General features: G+C 56.7%; 2 protein-coding genes across 6 annotated transcripts in view; one reads left to right on the forward strand and one right to left on the reverse strand.

Annotated features, from left to right (window-relative positions):
- Window positions 1–4,216: 4,216 nt before the first annotated feature.
- Window positions 4,217–10,996, reverse strand: GID8 (GID complex subunit 8 homolog). 3 transcript variants are annotated; one of them, XM_047854515.1, is made up of 6 exons: window positions 10,777–10,996; window positions 10,324–10,463; window positions 7,662–7,792; window positions 6,437–6,633; window positions 5,933–6,124; window positions 4,217–5,163 (listed from the first exon to the last, which is right to left on the reverse strand). In XM_047854515.1, exons 3-6 carry the CDS (start codon window positions 7,777–7,779, stop codon window positions 4,990–4,992), a joined length of 681 nt encoding a protein of 226 aa, XP_047710471.1. In that variant the 5' UTR covers window positions 7,780–7,792; window positions 10,324–10,463; window positions 10,777–10,996; the 3' UTR covers window positions 4,217–4,989. The 3 variants fall into 3 exon arrangements, with proteins under 3 accessions (XP_047710471.1, XP_047710469.1, XP_047710470.1); XM_047854513.1 differs by having other exon boundaries at window positions 5,933–6,130; window positions 10,777–10,990; XM_047854514.1 differs by lacking the exons at window positions 10,324–10,463; window positions 10,777–10,996 and adding an exon at window positions 9,366–9,426 and having other exon boundaries at window positions 5,933–6,130.
- An 83-nt stretch (window positions 10,997–11,079) lies between these two features.
- The window catches only part of DIDO1 (death inducer-obliterator 1), a 50,746-nt gene continuing 47,908 nt past the window's right edge, over window positions 11,080–13,917 (forward strand). For 2 of the 3 annotated variants that reach the window (XM_047854507.1, XM_047854512.1), the window contains exon 1: window positions 11,080–11,220. The gene's annotated coding sequence lies outside the window, so the exon portion shown is untranslated. Of the gene's footprint in view, window positions 11,247–13,917 lie in introns of all 3 variants that reach the window. The other variant, XM_047854509.1, reaches the window with a different exon arrangement.

A 13,917-nucleotide genomic window follows, 5' to 3' on the forward strand; every position in this document is an offset into this window, starting at 1 on the left:
GGAGTCGTCAGTACCGCGCAGCCCGAGGGGGCGCAGGCCCAGCGCCACACCCGGTGCAGCTTCAGCTTCTGTAACCCGGGGGGGAGGGGGGGTGCCCCCCCATCACCTCTTTCCCCTCCCCCCAGCTTCACACCAGCTATTGAAGGGAGGAGTCTGTCTTTTGCACCCAATTACCAACCTGAATGGTTGAAGGGCCCAAGGACAAACAAGTGTGCACAACGTGACCGGAAACCACAAAAATGAATTTCGGATAATAAATGAATTTAATGCAGTGTAGGTTCTACAGCGGGATTCCTCCAAGTTCCGGAGCGGCTCATTCTTCAACGTGCTGGTGGGCTCACCATCCGCGTCTTCAACACACGCGCTGCTGTTCCGCACGTGACTCACGCTAAAAACACAGCTAGACGTCTGGAGCTGCACAGGGCCCGCCTCGACCTGGGTCTCTGTGCCTCCACTGGCCGCCCACCGGGCCCTGCACCCCCCGGCCCAGGAGGCCACGGCGACCACCAGGCTCGCTTCCCTCTCGAGCGTGTGGCGCCGTGTACACCGCCGAGCGCCAGACGGCACATCCAGGCAGGGCTCCGCACGCGAGTCCGGCGGTCCGGCGTGGCGGGCGACAGCGGGATCGCTGCCTCCCGGTCCTCAGGCTCCCGACGTGAGGCGGAGACTCATACCGCACCGCACGGCACCATTCCTGCCGGTGCCACACCCACAGCCGGGCACGAGGTCGCGGTGTGACTTGCTCGAAAACACAGCCAGACGGAAGGTGCTGGGAAGGCGCGTGCAGAGGAGTCCACTCCTCCCGGTTCTCCCTCCTCCAGCTGCCAGTTTGGGTTGGAGCCGAGTAGGAGTCCCACAGACCTTCTGCATCACGGTCAGAATGGACCCAGCGACCCCGCCTTCCAGAGGGGGGCGGGGGGACTTCCCAACTCTGCAGATGAATCCTGGTCCCACCACAGGCTCCCTGCAACGAGAAACACCTCTGCCCTGCAGATGCAGGGACGGGATGACCGGTCGGCCCAGACTGCCCCTCCTGCCCCCCACCGAGGGCCCGAAGCCCCCGCAGCTGGGGCCCTGCGGCCTGTGAAGGCGGAGCAGCTGGGGACACCCCACCACTGCCGACAGTCTGCACAGGCACAGAGGCCAAAGGCCCCTGCAAACCCGTGTTCTATGTCTACGTAAGCAAATCACGAGGACAGGAAAAGCGCCTCGAAGGCATCTCAGAATTAAGGCACGACATCCCACAAGGGCAGGCCCCCCGGGCCGGGGACTGTGGCCCTTGCCAAACACCCCGGGTGGTCTTGAGTGCAAACCCAAGCGCTCACTGCTCTGCACGGTCACGCCACCACCAACCACCGCACCACCTCCTGCAAGGTGGCAGGCGTTGGCAGGAAGAAGGGTTTAGGCGCCATCGTCACACGGGGAATGGTGACGGTGGAGGGTTCCTTTCCCCTCTCCGATGTAACAAACCTGTGAGGCTACACTCAGTAACGCCACCGCTCCGGCATCAAAGCACCCTCCTTCTGCACGCGCTAGAAGGCGCTAGAAAGCTGTCACTCCTAGTCTGTCAATGTTCCGCAAGTGCCTTCCACGCGAGGCGCTCACGGTCCTGACAGCACAGGATGTGTGCCTCTGCAGGATGTGGAATGTGCCACGGGGAGAAGGGCCTCAGGCTCACCACAGCGGTCCCTGGACTTGGACCATCAGGAAGCATGCGTGAGTAAAAAAAAAAAAAAAGAAAAAGAAAAAAAAGAAATTTTTCAGCTTAAAACCACGCAGACGGCAGCCCCAATCTATTTTCTCACAAACGTGAAACTCGAGCGCTGCATCTCTAGACAAGAGACGAGTTCCGCGTCCACGCACAGCACACACGGACGCACATCTGTGAAAGCAGACAGTGCCGGTGGGAACGGATAGAAGGGGGCAGGACGCGGCCCCGGTCCCTCCACCAGGGCTAGCAGATGGGACTTCCCACCAGACGTGTTGGCATCATCTCTAAGTGCTTCTCCTTCGTAGATCTTCACGGGCAAAAACCAAAAAGACCTTTCAGGAAATCGCTCTTGAGAAAAACAAGGCAAATTTTACTGTGAAATTAACAACAGGCAGCAAAAGCACCCTATTCTGCATTTTTCAAAGGACGCTGTGGAGGCCCACAGGCCCGCAGGGACACGGCGGACTCAGGACCAGGGTAACTCCCAGAGCAGGTCCCACTTTGTCCTCCGGAGGACACCATTGTCCTGAACGTAAAATGTGTACGGTTCTTTCTGAAAGCCCTGGTACCCCACTCCCCAAAACCAGCATCGTACACAGAGAAATACGGACACCGCACCACCTTAACAGAAACCGTCCTCAACGTGTTTCCCCACACGGCTTCTGGATGCATCTTGACTGCGTGGGGGGAACCACCTCCTCATCCCCCGAGGCCTCACACATGGGGTCTTCGGTCACGTGTGAGGGAGACTTTCGCGTCAAACACCAGGCCCGATGAACATTTGCCTGTTCTAGAACCTGGAAACCTCCATTCAAATGGCAAAATATATTAGTTGTCATTGGATTTGAGCTAATCCCTACGCTTCGTAAAGATTCCAAACTAGGGTTATTTTTCACACGACTTCCTATCAGGAATGCAGAGTAACCAGAATATTCTCAGATTTTATTTATTTCAAGGCACTTTCCACAAAACATAAAGAGAATAAACTACATAAAACATACATTTTCATAAACACAACAGCGAGATCCAAACGAGACGAAGAAAAATCACGTTATACTTAATGTCTGTGGTCTCGAAATGGCTTGATTTAGCGTGCTTGCCGAAGACACAGACCGCCACACGGCGGTCCACGGGAGGCATCTGCAAAGCCGGTCCCGCCGGAGCCTCCAGGTCCACCGACAGATGGGACGAGCGTAGCCGGGCCTCAGAGGGAAGAGAACAGCAGCGAGTCTGAGAGCGAGTCTCGCCAAAGCCCGGCTCGCACGTCACCCGCTGCCTCGATAGGCGAACAGGGGCCGCCGCCCGCGCGTTCAGGCCGATGGTTCACGGCTCACACCCTGGACTCTGAAGAACGTGTCTGGTTGATTACGTATTAGTCATGCACGCAAACGATCTCACATGCGCTAACGAGGAAAGCCAACTGGAAACGTGCTGGACTCTGGTACCCGCCAAGCGCATACGCCGCCTGCTCGTCTCTCCGGCTCCTGCAGCAGGTAATGGTGATCTACCTGAAGATGAAAACCTTTGGCCCTAACTTATCGGCCTCAAGCCTCGGAGGAAACAGCCCTAAAGAAAGGTCACATCTGGACTGCTGAGACGGTCTCAGGCGTCAAGGAGAGACCCCCCCTTTGTCCTCACGACACCAAGAGGGCAGCAGGAGGGCGAGGTGGACAGAGGCCGGAAGAATCCACAACGCATAGTCTTGCCTCTGCATCGGTGACCACCCAAGGCGGTCAAAAACCCACCACCGACCCCAGGCTCCGAGTGGAAGCAGGGAGCAGAGATGAAGTGGGGGACCGGCTGACCGCACGGCACGTGAGGATCGCGCTCAGGTCTGCAGGCGTGTGGGGGACGTGGCCCCAGCGGTCAGAGGTAGACCACCTGACCCACGGGAGCACCCACGAGCCCACCCAGCCTCACTGGTCAAGGAAGCCGGCTCCCCGCAGCTCAGCAGCTGTTGGCATCTGCCTCTACGAAGCCCCGGGCACCGAACCCCGCCCCGGATCCACACAGGGAGGACGGAGTCCCCGCACCGGGGGGACGTGCAGAGCCGCCCGTGGCTAGGAAGCCCTGTGCCCCCGGGCACGGTCCCCTCCACCTCCTCGAGCCTGCGCCCGCGGGGTCGGCCGGCAGCTCTGTTAACGACCGCCCTACAGGACCAGGGCCGAGCTGCACCTGCAGTGAGTCCGCACACACGAGTCCGTGTCCCCGGTCACCAGAGCACCTGCATCCCAGCAACTACACCGGCGGCAGGACACGTGGGGACTCACACGCACACTGGCCTGCTGCAGGGCAAGCCCCCCCGCCAAGGCAAGTGTGCACTCCTGGGGGGGGGGGGTACTCGCTGTCAAGACCCCACTCCTCGGGGTCCACTCCCAGGGGCACATGGGCCCTCAGGCCGCAAGCACTAGATGAGGCCACTGCCATCAGTCACTGTCCCGGCACCGAGACATGAGCTCCGAAAGCAAAAGATTTGAGAGGATTAACACTTTTTGGAGGCCGTCGTGGTCATTCTCGAAATCAAAGAGAAACCTTTATTTTCAACAAGAATGCCTACAAGAAAAGGTCCATCGATCCGCTAAGAAAGAGTCTCTCACCACAACCAGCACCAAAATATAGATTTAAAAAATTAAAAAACACACAGCCCCAGCCCTCACTCACACACACACACACACACACACACACACACACACGCACAAACGCATCTCCCCAGGAGCCATACCACCCAGACCAGAGAGAAACAAACCAAACTCAATACCCTCACACAAAAGAAGTCTTTGAATTAGGATTTACAAATTTATATAGTCTTTCCTATGAAAAAACAAAAAACCAAGGGGTAAGAGAAACCTTCTCCACAAAGGCCTGACGAGTCTTAGCAGATCTGAGAAAACGTATTTTCTGCCTACGAGCTAACAGAAAGCAAAAGGATGATCAGTGCTTGTCAGAGGTTTGCGAGGGAGGCCTCCGTTCAACAACGTTCCCGAACTACAGAGTGCTCGGTGGCCGATGCGGCCCGTCCCCGCTGTCAGCGCGCCCACCGCGGTCTGCGCCACACTTCCAAAGACACCGCGTCTCTCGCTGCAAGTTTTCCAGCGCTCAGAAGGGCCGTTTTTCCCTTTAAAAAAGATGCCAGGTCGAAAAAAAAAAAATCCAGGAAAAGGGGGAAGAAAGAGTTCTCTACTGCGGTAACCTGTCAGTCACAGACAGCTGCTCTGAGTCCGGTCCGGGGGGTGGGGGGCGGGGTGGGGGGTGGGGGGCGCAGGGGCCACCGGCACAGACTACTTGGGCTCCTCGATCACACCTTTGCTGAGGTCTGTCATTTTGGGGTATTTTACTTTCTTCTGGTCCAGCTCATTCTGAGCCCAAAGGAGTAGTTTCAGTAATTTTGCCAGCTTGGGTGTGGACTCACGATTTTCATAATCTAGGACAGCTTGGTTAACTTCACTCCACACCTAGAAAATAAATACGCCGGATAAAAACAACCACACGTGCAGAGTGCCCGCCGGTAGGACCAGTTACAATGTGCACTTACACTTCTTAAGACCTTCTTACAGGAGAAGATGGTTACTTATTCAAATGAATACGAAGCCCATGACCGTGAGGCCCTCCAGAGGATGTTAAACACACACCCCTTGTCCAGGAGGAGCTCGCGGCCCGGTCGGTGGGGCTCATACCCGGCCTGCATAGCAGTGAAATGCCGTGAGCCAGGCTTGAGGGGACCGGGGCGGAGGAAAGAGCAGGGTGGGGTGACACAAGGTGCACGGGACAAGCCACAGGAGGACTCGCGTGGCGGCGGCCTGGAGAGCAGCCCTCCCTTCCGGCAGGAAAGGGCCATGGGAGTAAAGGGCCGCGTCTGGGGCAGTAATGCACCGTCGTGGGGGCTGGAACACAGAAGCAGCAGCAAGGAGACAAACAGCTTCACAAGCAAATAGGGGATTTTAGGTAAAACGTGTTTCGGACACCTACTTCTAAGGGTCTCCAAACAAACGAGGAGGAGGTTAAGACCAACGAGAAAAGCTGAGAGAGTCTGAATGCCGTGTATGACGTCACAGTGCTCAGTTCCCGGTTCACACAGGGAAAGGGGACACTTGACGGGAGAATCGGTGCTGTCGTGACTGAGTGTCACGTGCCCAGACATGGCTTCCGTTCGTTCTACAGCTGTGCCTTTTAGAGTCCCGCCCTGAACACCCACCGAGGGGAAGGAGGCCCCGTCGGTCTTACCTTCTGCCTCTGCATCATGTGAAGCAGGTCTCCGAATGGAGACTCCTCAGGGTTATCAAAGGCCAGCAGGGCCAGAGTGCGTTCCATCTCCGTCAGGCACTCCCTGCTCTCCTCGCCCTGCTCCGCCAGCTGGGTCTGCGCGAACTCCAGCGCCGCCTCCGTCTCGCGCTGGCGGATCAGCTCTATGAGGTGCTGTTGCTGGGCCGGCAAAGGCAGACAGGCTTACACACCCGCGCCCAGACAGGCACACCCGGTGACGCGCTCTAGCCTCTAGCCAAAGGACGTCTCACGTGACAACTTCTAGCAGCCCTAAATTATGACACTAACGCTCCTAAAGCAAGAAACAGCTCCTGGAACACACGAGACAACGGCTAACCCAAGCCCCTTCCCCACGTAAACTAAAACAACGTTCTGTTAATGCAAATTAGCCGCGTTACTTCTGAAACGAGCACACGTAACCTCATCGAGTGTCCACAAACCAGACGCCTCTCAACTGAAACTCACTTGCAGGTGGAAGTAGAGATACCGGTTGGTGTCCAGGAGCTCCGGATGGAGGCTGTTGATCAACGCGATAGCCTCCTGGATCTGGCCTTTCAGGATCATCTCACGGATTTTGATCCGCTCGTCAAGTGTTTCCAGATCCACGCTAGGTTCAATCCCAGATTCCATTCGAAACTTCTCTGCTGCCTCCTTAAAGCCCTCTGAAAATGAAAACCATCTTCAGTGCTCAGGAAGCTAGCAAGACACTAACGCAAAGCATTTTTATCCCTAGAAAGCCCATCCACCTCAAACCAATAACCTTCAACGTGACCCGCACCGTCTTAGGGACTTGGCATATACATCTCTGATTTACTAGCCGTGCCCCACACAGAAAATGAAAACCACGTACGCCACTCCTTCCCATCCCACCCGAGACGCCGTTCACCCCCCAGCCAGGGGCAAGAGTGCATGCCGGGAAGCCCAGGGCACTACGGGCTCCCCCGGGAAGGCTGCGACCCCAGGCAGAGGCTGCAGGCGTGGTTCAGGCACATCTGCGCACGCCGGCTGCGCCTCCACAGCCTGCAGAGGCCTGACCCTCCTGCCTCCTTGTGAGTGCACGGTTCTCACCAGCGTCTAAGCAGCATGTGTGACCACCCACCCCCACTACAGGCAGACACTTCCTCAACACCTTCCCAGAGAGGTCTCGGTCAGGACTGATTTGGGGGACGAGGCACCGTGAACAATGGAAGGAGACTCAGACCTTTTTGAAACATCGGTGTTTTCCAACCATGTACAAAATTACCCTCTTCTTTCCCAGTATCGAGGAGGACTATAGTTACAGACCCCTTTTGCCACTTTCCATCTGCTTCTTCCCTTCCCCCTTTCTCCTCTGAATTAGGCACACCTTCTAGAAACAGCCCAGTATAATTTCTCAGACTTGCCAAAAGAGATCAATTACTTGGGGTTTAAACGTACTCCAGAACGTTCTTTAGTCACTTGATAAGCTGCAAAAACATTAAAGGTCAAGAAACAGGTTTTTGCTTTAGAGCTCAGATACCTGGCATAACAACCTCACCTCTGGAACAGGTCACCTTTGATACGGCAATTTACAAATTTAGGAAAATTAGCAGTGTGTTTTTATGACACCCCAACACAATTCTACCACGGAAGTCCAATGTAAAATTCTACCTACATATACCAAAAGGGAGATTTACGTTCAAGAGGTAGCACCCTTATGGCCAGCCGTTACCTGTGACCAGGTAGTTCATGATGAGGCGGTTCATGTCTGCTCGCTGGACGTGCAAGTTATTGAGTTTTTCCATCCACTCGTCTTTCGTGATTTCATCGGGTTTTTCTGCATAACTCATTCTGACTTATTTTCTACAGGAAAACAGTATTTTAAAAATTAGCGAAGATCACGGGAACGAATTACAGAGAACACGCTCAATGGTCCCTCATAGGGCTGTGCGGTAACAGATGACAGCCAGACTTGTGAGCACAGAGAAACCTACAGGGTCATCAGATACCCATGTTGCACCCAGAAACGCTGGGTCTCTACTGTACTTCAATTGAAAAAAAAGGATGTTAAGAATTCCGTTAAGAGTCGTAATCGTTTCAGAGTGAAGCAGGGCGACGCAGCGCGAAGGAATAAGGAGACGGTGGAAAGACACCTTATGTGGGAAACGGCAAATTCAAAGCGCCTGGCACCAAATGCAGATATAGGGATCAGAAAGAAGGCTAGCATATTTAGAAGACAGGATTGGTGCGAGGGAGAGCCCAGAGTCTCCGAATGGACAGGTCAAGTCGGGCGGTGGGTCGTACCAAGTAAGGCCTCGCCGGCTAAAGGAGGAGTTTAGATCCACCCTCTCCTAAGCATGAAGGGCAACCACGAGGGACAGAAGCTAAATATTCAACGCGATGACACACGTGCCCGAGAGAGAAGCCCACGATGAGACACTCCCCAGACCTACCAAAATTAAGAAGTCTGACCATACCAAGCGTCCACAGAGACATGGAGCTCCCTCCAGCTCTTTGATGCTGCTGCGAGAGCAGACTGGAAACGCAAACAGACCCGGCATTCCCCGCGGGGCGGACCACACGCGCTCCTCACGGCCCGGGGATTCTATCACTAGACTGAGGTCCTCCACACTCACCACCGCACACCCGACACGGACAAGCCTGCTCACAGAAACGCTTTTCAAGATGGCAAAAATCAGGAAGCCACCCACCTGGATGTTCATTCAAAAGCAGCAGGGAACCGCAATCCCAGGCCCGAAACCCTTGGGCAGATCCGTTCCGAAAGTTAAAATCTTGCCGACTGTACCCAGAACTACACGGCACGACTTAGCTTATGTCACATGACATGCACACTGCAGTCTGGGGTGACACCCCACAATTAAATACGACTTCTTTGGGGAAACGTCTGGGCAGCCACACTGGGTGGAATGGAGATGGAAAAGCTTTCACCGGAGCAGATTTTGCCATCAAATAGGTTAAAAACAAAAAATTTCTGATTTTCGGAGCTATTTGGATTTTAGGATTGCTGAGAAAGGCTTATGATCGCGTGACAGAATTTACTAGGACAATTAAAACATGAACACAGCCACAGGGAGGACTCTCAGAAACCAGTTGGACGAATAAAGCAAGACCCAAGCGTGGCAGACAGTTTTACAAAGAACAAAAACACCACAAATCGCGTGACACGTGCTTTAGCAACAAATACAAATTCGGCGAAGCGTTTTCTTGTTTTGAGTAAAGACGTGAAACTCGGGAGGCGGTGACCATGGGAAGGAGGGCAGAGAGGTGCCAGCCCTGGGGGCACCAGTTGGGCTCTTAAGATGGCGAGCCCACCACTGTCGTCGTAAGTAATCTATACATCATGGGTACCGCTTTACGCCAGACAAGGACATGCTAAATCGCTTCATTAAATTAAAAGATCAAAAAACAAAGGCACCTGGGTGGCTCAGTCGGGTGAGCGTCCAACTCCTGATTTTGGCTCAGGTCATGATCCCAGGATCATGGGATCGAGCCCCAGATTCTGTCTCTTCCTCTGCCCCTCTCCCCTGCTCACACACTCCCAATCTCTAAAATAAAAAAGTAAAATAAAAAAATGGTTTTAAATTAAAGAACAGAGAAAGTGGGGCAGCAAAAGCCGAGCAGGAAAGCCAGCGAGAAGCCATCAAACGAGAGCAGCGGCAGGAGAGTCAGAGACACAGCAGGTGAAGATTCTGTGGGCGCAAGTCAACGGCCGTGCTGCCGGCCTGAGTGCAGAGGGATAAAGGACCAGAGCGCTCGAGGCCGGACCGAAGCTTTCAAGCTTGAGACCTTGGAGGACCGGGCCACAAACAAAAAGAAACAGGACAGGTTTGAGGAGTAGAGCAAGTTTGGGCTGACTATCAGACACGAAGATGGAGAAGTCAAGCAGGCACCTGGATTATAGGTCCCCAGCCCAGCGCTGGAAACATTAATTAGGGAAACAGCCACCCAACAAGGGTACCTATCGAAAGCCACGGGTTGGGCAAAGATCGCCCAGGGAGAGAGCACGGGCACAAGACCAAGTCCTTGGGTGCTAGGAGGGTGCCCACACTCAGCACCAGAGGAGGAAGCCGGCACGGGAGACAAACCAAGAGATGTCATTCCTCCTACAAATGCCCAAGTCCTGTAGCTCCGGGCAGGTGCATAATTCCCTCAGGCCACTCTGCTGTTGCCAGACAACTCCAGGTAACCTCGGACAAACGAGGCCCCTCTCTCTCCATCCCCGTAGTACCCAAAATCACACCAGTACCGTACGCTCCCAGCACGGACAGCGATCTGGGAACAGCAACAACTCCAGAGAAACACTCAACACACAAACCTCCCAACTCTGAAACCGAGGAACACTTGCTTCCCAAGCAAGCAGTTCGCGTCCTCACCAGCTCAGCTTCTGCTCGGAAGCGGTGGTCATAAAACTCGTTCTCTTCACAGGGACACGAGTGCGGTGCTTCAGGTAACTGCCACTGCTGTACTCGGCGACCACTTCTGAACCTTGTAGCCTTCGCTCGAAAGGCGCTCCCTTTAAGAATAAACACCGAATTACAGCGCCCGAGCGCTGTGGGGTCAGGGCTCTGCTCCGGCCAGGAGAAAAGGGGCAGTTGACAGTGCAAACCCACAAGGCCCCGGTTCTGCCACCTGCTCAGACCTTCGACCCCGTAGGGCCCCCAGCCCGCTCCCGACCCCCGCCCCGGCCCCCTCTGGCCTCTCCCGCCGAGCCCTACCCCGGCCCCCTCCTCGGCCTCCACCCCGCCCCCGCCCAGCCCCACCCCGGCCCGCCGCGCTCCCGCGGGGAAGCTCGGCCCGGCCGCCTGGGTCCGCCGCGGCCATCTTACCGTGCGGATCCCGCCTCCCGCGCAGCGCGGTCTCCACGGCCGCTCGGGGGGGCGGGGGGCGGCCGAGCCGGGAGGGCGGCGAGGCGCCGGGGATGGGTGGCGGAGGCGGGAGCCGCGGCGGAGGCGGGGGCGGGGAACGGGAGGGCAGACGCACGGACGGCCGCCCCTTCAGGCACCTCCCGCAAGATCGCGAGAGTGCAGGCTCGCCAGCCTGTAACCAATCAAGCGCTCCCGCGAGGGGGCGGAGCGCGGCGGCTGCCCGGAAGCGCGAGACTCCAGCTTCCGTCCTTGCGCAGAACTCTTCTCGCGGCGCGCTCGCTCTACGGGTTGGCGCGAGAGTCAAAAGGCGTCGGCCGACGCTGGGCAAGATGGCCGCCGTCGAGGTGTCGTTGCGGGGGAACTTCGCGCAGGGATGGCGACATCTAGACTGAGTCGGAGGCGAAGGTCCCAGCTCCCTTTCCGTCATTTGTGTGAGCTCGGAGGGCAGGGGGCGGGGGGCAGGCGCCAGTGCTCGGCGCCGCCCCGAGGCGGGGTCCCTCCGCACCCGGCGCCTGCCTTCGCACGGGCCCGGGAGGAGCCGCCCGAGCGCGACCCGGCGGGAGCGCTTCGTTCCGTCGGTTGAGGAGGGCCCCGGGGGTTACCGAGCGCGCTTTCGCTCGCCGCCTGCGGGGGCAAAGGAACCGGGCCCGCCCTCGGGGCGCCTGCCGCGCAGGCCCGGCGGTCCACTGGCCGCGCCAGCTGGGGCCAGGGCTGCGGGCGCGCGTGCAGCGACAGCGACGGCGGCGGCGGGGACACGCGGAGGCGCGCGTGTGCTCGTTCTGTGCCTGCTCGCGGGCCGCGTCCGAGCAGGGTCTCCTTTTCCCGCTGTGGGAAAGCAAGGTTAAGAGATCTCTGCGGCTTCGGGAAGGAAATGGAGGGGGCAGCCCCTTGCTCCGTCCCATTAATTCCGACGTCTTCCTGAATTTGAGCTCAGGGTTGGATGGTTTCGTGCGGTTGCTCAAAAGTGAGCTGAAGAGCGCGGGGGTGCTGTCGGACTTCTTGCCGAGAGGAAGTCCCATAGGTTTCACAGGGATGACTGGTTACGGGTAGTTTCCAATCCAGTGTGCTGAGTCTGCAGGTACAAAGTTTTGACATGAATCCGTTCAAATCGCACAGACAGTACACGTTCGTGAGGACGTCTTTTGCAGCTACTTAAGTCTGCGTACGATTCTAGGTGTCAACTTCACGGTGTGCGAAGGGGTGCGGATTTTTAGAATTCTTTCCAGAGGCACACAGCAAACACTTGAATGCCAGTGCCCTAGGGAGATAGGATATTCCAGGCCGCAGAGGCTTCAGCTGCGCCTTCCGTGGGCCACAGGTTAATGGCCCGTGCCCCCAGCGGCCAACGTTACGGAGTCCTGCAAATTCCACCTCCTTATTTCTGTCTAGACGCTGGCTGCTTTTTATTGTCCCCAGCCTCTCTGCTGCTGGGATTGCCCCTCCCAGGGGTCCCACCAGTTTTTAATGAAGCGCACGGAGCAGGCAGGGTGGTCTCTCCTTGTGCCCGTTCTCTTCACACCTTTCAGAGACCCCCAGGTGCCTGTGCAAAGTGAGCAGGGCCAAAAGCCTCATGGCCCCCGCCCCTCCTGTCTCTACTGCAGCCGTCCTCCTGTTGGAGGTTCTCCACCGGCCGCTTAGCACTGGGTTCGCAAGCTGGGCCACGTGGAAAACACTTCTCCAGGCTGACTCCTCGGAAGGGGACGGCCTTCCCGGAACAAAGCCGAATGTAGCCTGTCTCCTTTAGGCTCACGTCTCACATCCTAAACCATGCGTTTGTCGCATTTAGCGCACCATTTTCTGTCGCTGATGCTTGATGATGTGTCCCAGTTCAGCACACGTGTGAACTTTTCAAGAGCTGAAACATGCAGGAGTGGGGGCTGCGTAGCTATTTGTTGAGAATGTTGAAGGAGTGAATGATGAATGACCGCTTTAAGTACAAGCAGCCTCAGCAGAAGTGGACGGAGGGAGTGTCATGGGGCAGGGAATGTCCGCAGCCCTCCGTGATTGAGTTCATGGATTGACAGGAGAGGAAGACAGAGAAAGGCACTTCTGTAGCCTGGTTGATGAGGTTAACGGTGGGGGCACCAGGTGAGGAAGAGCCATCCTGACAACTCGTGGGCTGGAGGGGGGGGGGGGCGGGGAGATGGCGAGCTCAGTGTCGGCCTTGTCGGGTGTGAGGTGCCTGGGGGACATGGCTAAGCTCCAGGGAGGGACGATGAGGCTGAAAGCAGAGGTTTTGTGGTGACCCCGTGTGAGAGGAGACAGACCTATTCAGAGGAAGACTGTAGGGAAGGGGAGCAAAGAAGTCCAGGATCCTAAAGGACAGCAACGTATGGCTATTATCCATTGAAGTTGTCTGTTAGGTCAGCAGAGAGGCTTGACAGGGACCAGGGGGTCAGTAGGCTGTCCGGAAGCTGGGGGGTGGGGAGCTTTGGAAGATGGATGGGCAGTATCGAGTGCAGCAGGGCCGTCCAGTGTGACATTCACCAAAAACTGTTCACTTGACAGTTGTGGGTGACAGGGCAGCGAGCTCAGTGACATGGCGGGAATGGACAGTGATAGGTGGCGGTGAGGTGGGAGGTGAGCAGGGTGAAGGGAAGACAGTTGTGGTTTAACACCTCCGAAGCGGCAGATGTGGAGAGCGAGGAGCACGTTAAACACTAAAGCCACAGGACTTGGTAGCTGAAGGGGGGGGGGGGGGGGGCGTGTCAGCGTGTCAGGGAGAATCCGGGCTTCTGGCTTGTGCTTTTGGGTTTATAGGGTGGGACCATCACTGAGTCGGGACACCAGGGAAGCGCCTGGTTGGAGGAGAGACTCCCAAGTCATGAGCTCGTTTTGCATGCCTTAGGCTTTGATGTGCATTTGAGGCATCAAGTGGAGATGACAGAACTAGTGGGTGGATGGACCCGGCTACAGGCAGAGGTAAAGGTCAGCACAGCCGGGTGTGCATGAGATCCCTGTAGAGCGTACGGTTAGGGGCCAGCCGGGGCCACCCCGAAGACACATGCCGCAAGGAGTCTGGGGGAGAGCAGTAGGGGGGTGCACCACTTTGGCCACCGCCTGGGGCAGTGACCAGGTTGACAGGAAGGAGGTGGGTCTGTG

This window comes from Prionailurus viverrinus, chromosome A3 (assembly GCF_022837055.1).
Source record: "Prionailurus viverrinus isolate Anna chromosome A3, UM_Priviv_1.0, whole genome shotgun sequence".
Lineage (NCBI taxonomy): Eukaryota > Metazoa > Chordata > Mammalia > Carnivora > Felidae > Prionailurus > Prionailurus viverrinus.

Bases quoted from the DNA above. Each gene is read 5' to 3' on its own strand.
- GID8 (XM_047854513.1), bottom strand. From the start codon at position 7,779: ATGAGTTATGCAGAAAAACCCGATGAAATCACGAAAGACGAGTGGATG. The intron at 6,634-7,661 runs GTAACGGCTGGC...TTTCATTTTCAG, and splicing joins CATGAACTACCTGGTCACAG to AGGGCTTTAAGGAGGCAGCA. The intron at 5,164-5,932 runs GTAAGACCGACG...TTTATTTTCTAG, and splicing joins ACATGATGCAGAGGCAGAAG to GTGTGGAGTGAAGTTAACCA.